Source organism: Xiphophorus couchianus, chromosome 5 (genome assembly GCF_001444195.1).
Source record: "Xiphophorus couchianus chromosome 5, X_couchianus-1.0, whole genome shotgun sequence".
NCBI classification, from domain to species: Eukaryota; Metazoa; Chordata; class Actinopteri; order Cyprinodontiformes; family Poeciliidae; genus Xiphophorus; species Xiphophorus couchianus.
In genome coordinates this window covers 36,583,097-36,592,462 of record NC_040232.1, presented here as the reverse complement: position 1 = coordinate 36,592,462, position 9,366 = coordinate 36,583,097, and the positions used below count along the sequence as shown (strand labels likewise).

The 9,366-nt window shown below is 38.2% G+C and overlaps 1 protein-coding gene and 1 long non-coding RNA gene across 2 annotated transcripts; both read right to left on the bottom strand.

Annotated features, from left to right (window-relative positions):
• Positions 1 to 441: 441 nt before the first annotated feature.
• LOC114144893 (uncharacterized) lies at positions 442 to 1,580 on the bottom strand. The gene is made up of 2 exons (XR_003595578.1): positions 1,266 to 1,580; positions 442 to 868 (listed from the first exon to the last, which is right to left on the bottom strand). It is a non-coding gene; the product is annotated as an uncharacterized LOC114144893 (long non-coding RNA).
• Positions 1,581 to 2,661: 1,081 nt separating this feature from the next.
• On the bottom strand, positions 2,662 to 8,720 carry LOC114144892 (hsp90 co-chaperone Cdc37-like). Its single transcript, XM_028018120.1, is given in 8 exon segments — positions 2,662 to 3,678; positions 3,760 to 3,831; positions 4,447 to 4,535; positions 4,538 to 4,568; positions 4,638 to 4,753; positions 5,577 to 5,661; positions 7,099 to 7,763; positions 8,298 to 8,720. Coding segments are annotated over 7 exon segments (576 nt in total). The 5' UTR covers positions 7,207 to 7,763; positions 8,298 to 8,720; the 3' UTR covers positions 2,662 to 3,603.
• Positions 8,721 to 9,366: the final 646 nt, after the last annotated feature.

Sequence of the window (9,366 nt, the reverse complement as noted above, 5' to 3'; positions counted from 1 at the left end):
TTTTGATACGGCCAATAAAACCACCTCGTCTTAGCGCTTAGAGGGTTTTTTTTCGAACTAGACCATTGAGCAAATAAAAAAAAAAACATGCCAAATTGCACAATGATACCGCTGTGTTTCCATTGCGCAAAACTTTGTGTGTACAAAACTTTGTCAATATTCGCTAATGTGGTAAAAAACACAATTTCGCAATTACGGTGTTTCCATTAAATAAAATACAAAACCGCTATTAAATTTACACGTGAATAAGTTTGTCCAAAAAATGTCTTAAACATGCTGCGCCATTCTCCTCCTACCACTTCCTGTCGTCGTCATCTTCTTCGTGGTTTACTCCAATGGCGACATCCGGTTATTGATCATGTGCGAAAAAAGTGTTTCCAATGCAGTTTTGCGAAATAAATAAATTTCTATACAATCAATAAAAACGAGTTGTTGTTCTTTTTCCTTTCTGTCTTCTTTTTTTAACTGGCGTGTTTCCATAAAGCGAATTTATTTTTTGAAATGTCAAATGGCAACTGCGCTACTGTGAACTTGGGAAAATGTTCTAGGCTGTAGTGGGATTTTCAGAGCTGTGTGGCTAATTCTGAGCAGATACTGCAACACCAGAGTTCTGTGGTGTTATATAATTACTCCGAGCAATCCGCGTTGACCTAATTCCATTGGCTGGGACAGATTCAGCATATCACGGTGCTTCCGATAAAAGACACATACTGTAGTGGTGGAAACGACTTTTACCGGGGTCACAGAGAACACACCCTCCCGGTAAAAAAAATAAATAAAAATAAAAAAATAAAAGGGGTGGATTTGGGGGAGGAGTGGGGGAATCTTCACAGCAGAGTCAGCGGAGATGCACAGAGCGATAACAGGTCTGAGGAGAAATCAACAAATGCATAGTGACACAGTGACATATATATGGACAGACAACAAGGAAAACGAGCACATACTGGCATGCACACACTTCCATCTCCGGCAGCTTATAAAACCAAGCAGCACTGCATCGACATGCACCTCGACCACCAACCTGCTGTTCTGTTACCAAACACTCAAACGTAAATGAGGAATAAATAAATAAATAAAAATCAACTGTGCATACATGAGGGGGGCTGTCCTGCTTTCATGTCTGCACACATACAGCAACAACAAGGGGTGTGTGTGTGTGTGTGTGTCAGAAAGCCACACGTGCACACACACATACAACCCCACACACGCGCAGGCTCATATGGATGCAGGAATAATAATAATAATGAGGGGGGAAAAACACTCACCTTGATCGCCAGAAGATCAATGGGGAGAAGGGCTGGGCCTTGTCTCGCTTTTACTCGTCTCCTTCAGTCTCTGTCTCCTGTTCGTTCGTCTGTCTGTCTGCAGACATTGCAGTGTATCACCACAGAGAAAGAGAGGGAGAGAAAGACACACATACAGAGAAAGACAGACAGAGTGAAAGACAGAGAGAGAGAGAGAGAGAGAAAGAGAGAGAGAGAGAGAGAAAGAGAGAGAGAGGTGGGGGGCGAGAAAAAACCCACTCTCCGTTCTCATGAATATCCGCGGCTTCACCAGCTTCCCTCCCGATCTCTCTCCACTCTCCCCCTCCCACAGTGGTCTCCCCCAGCCGTCCCCCCTCCCACCACCACCGGCTCCATGGAGAAGCCCATCCACATCCACATCCACCCTCCCGCACAGCGTTGTCCATTAATCCCACAAAACAGTCTCCGCTCCTCCTCTCTCCATCGTTATACCCCGCTGTTTCCCTTGTTGTTGCTTTTTTTTTTCTTTTAAAAGGCAGAACATGTTTTCCTTTTTATCAGCAGCCGTCCTGTCTGAACAACCAGTAAAAACCCGTCCCACTCACACAAAGAGCAGGTTTTTATGGACACACTACGCATATATAAAAGAAGAAGAAAAACAATAAGCATCCATGTCTCCATTGCAGCCTATTCTGTCCTGTTTCTGTGTCCTTTCAAAGCCATTCAAGGACATGCGGTGGGTCGCTGTAAAACACCGACTCACAAGAATCACAGTCTTTCTTTTGTTGAACCATTTTGTAGGAAATATGGATGTGGAGTTTAAGGTGTGAGCTGAAATACAGAACAGGAGGATTTAAGTTTAAATTCTCACAGCTACCCAATAACAAGCCCTTTATTTCTGCATCTAAATTGGGAGTGGGCGTTTATTGCATTATCATTTGTCGTGACAAATGTTTTTTTTATCATAATGCGAATTTTGACTTCTTTGTCACAATAAATACCAATTAAAGGTCCATACTGCCGGGATTGTTAGTTTCACTATTTTCTGCACAGTTTGATAAAACAATCAATAAATTCATTTGAAAATTGCAATACAAGTCACAATTCTCTACGTGACTCACCGTGTCCTAAAGAAGCACATTTCTAATGGGAATGTTTTTTAAGAGGATCATTTGTACTTGTGGGACCGTGATTGTTGTGACACACCGTCACAGTCAAACCTAAAAAAAAAGGTAAGTAGTTCTTATAATCGCATTTATTGGTTATCGCAATAGTACCGCAAAATATCGTGATAAAGCTAATGTGATTTTCAGCTGCCCATCTTTTATTTCCGTACCATAAGAGGACATTGTGATGCCAAACCCTTCTATATTTTAATGGTAAAGTAAGCATGCATTAAAATCAAGAATCAGAAAGCTGGACCTTAACAAACGTATTTATTTTGAACAAATCAATGAAAAAATGCAAAAAAAAAAGAATACACCTAAATAAATACACACAATAAAAACAATGTTTTGCAACATAAGTCTCAGTCATTTTATCCATTTGTCTGAAAAGGAGTGATAACTTTACGCTTTTTTAAAATTCCCACCCCTTTATGTCATTCTTCAGTATACCCTTATATTCAACTGAAACTTTTAACAATATTATATATTATTTTACAGAATCTTTATGTCTTTCACATACCTCATAATTATTTAGAAATATATTTTGTACCTTTTATTGAACATATTTATACTTGCACATTGCTTTAGTTCTAATTCATACTGCTTGATCTTATTCATGTTTTGTCACTTTATACTTCATGGCATTGTACAGTGAATAGACAAAAACATCGTGGGACGTCGTTGTGAAGTGGCTTAAGTGGGAGAATGTGTTTTACTTCACACATTTGTGTATTAGTAGGTAGGGGAAAGCTATTGTTTTAAGTTTATTGTTCACCATTCTTGTTTTCTGAACTTCCAAATCTACATTAACCTTTGTAATATCAAACATGGTAGAAAGGCTATCATCTATCTGCAGTTGCATTAATAAAACACACTATTTGACAATGCACAAACATGTTCTGATGTGTACATTGAAAATGCCACACGCCTTCAGAAAGGTACAGAATAAATGAAATGTGAACAAAAAACAGAAAACGTTGCAAATAATTTAAAGTGCTGTGAATACAACATGAGACTGTGAAGTTCTTACATGCAGGTTTGTTTTAAATTAGATTTTTGATCAAAACAAATATTGAGATATAACAAATTAATCAAAGTTACAGTTTGGTGCACAGTATATAACCTCCTCATCTTTTAGACACACTAAAAACATAGACAGCTACTTAACGATGACCGAGTTCGGTTTTCATTTTCTAATCTTCTTCCTCCTGTAAGTCAGGCACCCACAAGCCTGAGTCAATGCATCTCTGCAGGTGGTACCTTCCCTCCTGTTAAACAAGGTCAAACATTACAGGGAGAAACTGTTTAGTTAATGAAAATCATTATTTCTTAAAGAGATGCCAGCTCACCTCAGGGTGCAGCTTGCTCATCACATCCTGCAGCATCTCGGTGTTTTTCTCATCAAAACTCCTCTGCATTTCCTGCAAGACATGAGACGTCAAAGTGCTGACAGGAAGCAAGAGGCCTCACAGGGAGAGAAAACTTTATCCATGTATACGGACCGAACAGCGGACTACCGCTGAAATTCTCACAATGCTTCGTTTAAAATCTCAGAATGTGATCAGATAAATAAGCTCTTCAGTTTTCTTCGTTTTGGAGGAGGCCGCACTTTGGCGCGCTTGAAATCATTACAAATAATAGCTCTGCACCTAACGATTATTTTAATAATTGATTATTTCAATGATTAATCAATTTAAAAATATATATATAAATCTTCTCCTGATTTTTTTTATCTATTATTTTATATAATATTGGAAATATACTAAAGGTACAAATGAACATATTTTTTAAATAAAGTGAACGCTTGATCATTTGCAGCAAAGGATTCTTCTGCACTTAAGCCTCTCTGCTTGACTTATCATTGATACAGTGTAGGGCTGATTATTTTTTTTTGATTAACCAATTAATAACTGGATAGCAAAAAGTGCTTTGTAGGATTTTAATATTATTATTATTTTTGGAAAGATATTAAACCAAGCGAAGCTAAAACCATGCTACTTTTTCCTTCAACCACGTCTTACACGGCAAAGACGAACCTTGACGTTTGAGAAGAACTGTCTGAAGCAGCCTCTCGGGTCGACGTTCAGAGTCCGAGCTAAATCCAAGATGAACTGCATGACGATGGCTTGTGTGCAACCTGCTCCATGAGGGCATGTTTCTACAAGGACGTGCATCACTCAGCGAGGCTCGACTGTGATGTTTATTAAACTCTTTCAACGGCACGCACCTCGTCTATCTCAAAGTCAATACAGAGGACGACGAGGTCATTAGCACTCTCCTCACACACCAGATGTGGGTTGTCTGACAGATACTTCTGGCTGTCGTCCCAACGCCGCAGCATACCTGGTACACCGCATAAACCGAGCATCAACAGAGCAAGTTCAACGTCCTTTTGCAAAACAGCTCAAGCTCAGCCGTATGGAGGGAAGAACATCCGTCAATATCAGTTTTCAAGTCATGCCATTGATTCTTTGCTGGATTTAGGTCCGGACATTTATTGGGCTATTCTAACAGATCAATGCACTTTGCTCTAAACGTTTCCGTTGTAGCTCTGGCTGTAGCTTTACGGTCAATGTCATGCTGAAAGCACTAGTCCAAACTCTTTTGCAATCTTTAACAGGTTTGAAGTGGGATGTTAGTGTTAGAACTTTCTTTCACAAGTTCCCTGCATGACAATTTTATTTTCTACTCCACCAAAGTTGCCCTTTGCCACTAATTCAACGCCTTTGAGTGTCACTTTATTAAAGTCATAATAAAACCAACAATAGAATTGTCTGAAGAAAATATTATATTACAGCAGAACAGATTATCTGTTACTATCTGAAATTTTCTCTATGGAAGAGAGGCAAACAAAAATATAGGTGTCCAATGAGTATATCAGTAATCAATTAATCAGGATGGTTCAGATTAATCGATCACTGAATTAGTTGATCATCTCGGTAATGAAACAATCAGGATGAATCCAAAATATAGCTGTTGACACACGATATCAACAATGGCATGAAACAGGAAATTAAAAAAACATTTAAAAAAACAACAACAACAGTTTTTTGATGTTTTCATTGACAAGAAAAAGTAAATGGCTCACAAACAAAGACCTGGACAGGAAGAGAGCGGAAATGACAACAAACTACAAAGAAATCTTCAAAAAACAAAGAAATCTTACCAAAGTGTTTCATTTCCTTGGCATACTTCTCCACAAAGGTCTTGTGCTTCTGTTGTGTTTCTTTTTTAATTTCAGGTTGAACACTACAAAAAAAAAAGGAAAAAAAAAAAACTAGATAAAGTCAAGAGAGGATTCTGACAAATCAACAGCCACCATATTCACAACAAGAAACTACCAAATTCCTCCAATCATTTTTGGAAAACATCAAAATGCTCACTGAACTGGAATAAAAATTGCAGCAAGGACGTGACGGTCTATCCAGGGGAAAAAATTGATTCAATCGCAGTTCCTAATGCTGGGAGATCAGAATCAATTTAAAATGCTTCTACATCGGTCTTAAAATATTTCTAAGTTGTTTGTCTTTGTCATCAATGTTTGTGAGGAAACCGCATATAATGTTATGGGTCCACTCGGACACCATAGAAGGTCTTCTCACCCACCGTATATATTTTGAGTAATACTTTGGTACTTTAATTTAAGAAAAAATCAGGAATTAAGTAAACCTAAAACTGATCGTTTAAGTTACAGAAACTTATACAACTGTTTTATAGGTGTATTACTTGTTTTCCAGGAACATTGTGCCATTTTATAGCATAATCAAGCAAATATGTCACCTTAAGTTGTTATAAAAATACAGCAAATATCAAATATGACTTCCTAATTTAATGCCTTGGAATTGGGCCTCTGTCTCTTTAAAAACTCCTGCTCTTTCTGAAACTCCGCCTTCAGGAAGTCATTATAATATGGCTCCTCTATTAGGTGTCCAAAGTTCCAAATGCTGCTGGCTACTCTGAAGGAACTGAGAAGAGGCATCGCAGGGAACGCTGCTCTGTAATGTGGCAGCTTGTTTTTGATGAGAGAATAATGTTATAGAATGATATAAAGCTTTAAAAAAGTCAATTTTACATAATAATGCCCTTTTACATAAATGCTCTTATTTGTTTACGCCGCCTATTCCTCTTCTCAGTCACGTAATGTAAACAGAATCTCTAGACCGTTTGAATAGAAAAATTGGTTTCTGAATTAAAAATGGTTTCTGAATCGAATCGTGAGCCTAAAGATCGGAACCGAATCCCTAGACACTCAAAGATTTGTATCTCTATCTACCAGTAACTAATATAGGGAGGAAAACCATAGAAACAATGTCTGCGCTCCCCAAAATTTATCACGTTTTCAACTATGGCAACTTTAACCTAAATATAGCTGGCCTGAATAAAAAATGCCCAATAGAAGAAGAACAAAATACAGCTATAATAAAATTAACAATATTTAAATCAAAAGACACAAAGTAGTTTTAAAGTTCCAAAATGGTTTTCACCACTTTCTGACATTTCAGCCTCAGAACAGCAATAAATGAATTCGTGTAACCCCTTTAAAATGTGTGTGGATTAAGTAAACTGCAGACGATGTGAACCTTCCCCCTTCCTTTCCTTGCTAAAACCTTCTCTAGTTTCTTCTCACCACGCCGATGTGCCTCCAGGTGTCCCAGAAAGAACTTTTCATCCTTCTCAAGTTTCTTTACCTCAGCCTGGACTTTCTTCAGCTCAGCCTCTGGTTCCTCATCTTCCTCTTCATCTGCTCTTCCAGGTGTCCGAGTCGTCGCCGGGCTTCCTGAAGCAGTCTCCAGCATTCCGCAAAGCTGCAATCCAGATCTTCACCCCTCTGCAGAAATTTGGCCGTCTTATCCAGCCTGGCCTTTGGCACAAACAGATGAAAGTGAGACATGTGGAAAAGTGGTAATATAAAGGTAATACAACATAGTTAGAGAAAGCAAAAATGGAACATATAAACATAAAACTAGAAGAGTAAAAGCAGCATTTTACAAATGGTAGATTTTATTAAAAAATAAAACTATGAAAAATACAAGATTTCAGCAATATCTATGAGAAAAGAATCAGAAAATACAGAAATTGTAAGATATTTAACAGACTACATTTATGAAGAAAACTTAAATTCACAAATTTAAATCATCCATAGCTCCATGAACAGATACATCTTTTACTAGTGTTGTCTGGACTTTCCCACATGTAGGAAAGTTTTAAAGATTCTCCAAACATCACATTTTCCAAAACAGGAGGAGCAACAAAGACGGGGAACATCAGGGGAATACTAGCGGTGTGCTTTCTCTTTCACTTACCCAGTCATGTGACAACATCAACAACGTAAGCTCATTATGTAGATCCAGAGCTGATAAAGGAAGCACGATCACTACTGTTGCTATTATCAACCTTACAGTCACAAATGTGTTTTGCACCTATTTCTTTGTTTTTATGCAATTTTTAGGTTTTAATCTGAATTTTTCCAGATTTCACTTTCATGAGCTCCTAATCTGTTTAACTGAGAATAATTCAAATTTAGAGACATATTTGATCAACTAATAGTTGGATCAAGTTCTATCTTATTGTGGGGGATTATGCTGGAAAAGCTCTATTTCGAAGTACTAATAATGCATCTATATCCTGTTTAAACACTAGTTTAATTTGTTAAAATGTACAAAGCACTATTAAAAAATTTAAAGAATACAATTGATAGCTGTTTTTTGAGTTGTTTTCTGACTTTCTCCCCCCCAACATTTAAACCCTTTGACATGATATTAAGCAGTGGTCCTGACGAAAGATACTTAGCCTCATCTAAACGGCTTACAGATCTCTGCACAACACCTGTTCACCAAACACGAGCGACTCTTCCTTTGCCACATGTAACGTCTAGTAAAAAACTAACCAGTCCTGCGACTCCAAACTTCACAGCTAGAACAACAACTGTCCCTGCTGACCCGGTGTCTCATTCTGAACGAGCTCGGCGTGTCCACGAACGGACTGGTGACGTCATCGTCGTGGGAGACATAGATGTGGTCCCACACGCCGCAGTCGATGCGCATCTTCCACCTTTCTGTTTCAGACTATAAACTCTGGGGGACGGAAACATAAAACCATTGCCGCAGTAAAACGGGCACGTTCGTCTGAACAGATAGAGCAGAAACGGATAGCTTAATCCGCTTATACGCGCGCGCACAGAGTCGGTTAAATCGGGCGAACACATCAAAGCAGTTCACCGGAATCACCGGAAACCCATTTAAAGTAACGGCCGCGAGGGTCTTCTTCTGCGGCTTCTTCTTCTTCTTGTTTAAATTTATTTTCGGTTGGCAAAAACGTTGGGTGAGCATTACCGCCACCAACTGGTAAGGAGTGTGGACCACATGACAAAGCAAACAAACAAAAAAAAACCACTATATCCTATTATATAACTTACTCTGTTTCAAAAAATCATATCCTCTGCTTCCCGAGTCCTTTTGCAATAAATCAACAATATCAAATTTCATTTTCATATTACTAAGGTTTCTTATTAATTTGTTTCTCTGAAACAGATAATTTCTGCAACTTAAAATAACATGCTCCAATGTCTCATCTTCCCCACAGTCACATTTCCCTGTCTGATGTTTCCCTGTCAAAAATAGTGATCTATTTAGACCAGTGTGTCCAGTCCTAAGTCGTGATATAATTGTCTCTTCACTCCTATTTCTTTCTGTTTTTCTCATTTGTCCAATTCTCTTTTGGATTTTATAAAACCACCTTCCTTTCTTTTCTTCTACCCATAACTTTTGCCACCTCTCTTTTGTTTTCTGTTTAATTATGCCCTTTATTTCTGTTATACTAAAACTAACAATAATATCTATCCTTACCTGATTGGTACTCTCCTTAGCCATCCTGTCTGCCATTTCATTCCCCTTAATCCCATGATGTGCTGGAACCCATACAAAATTTACTGTTAGCCCCATCATGTTGATTCTGTA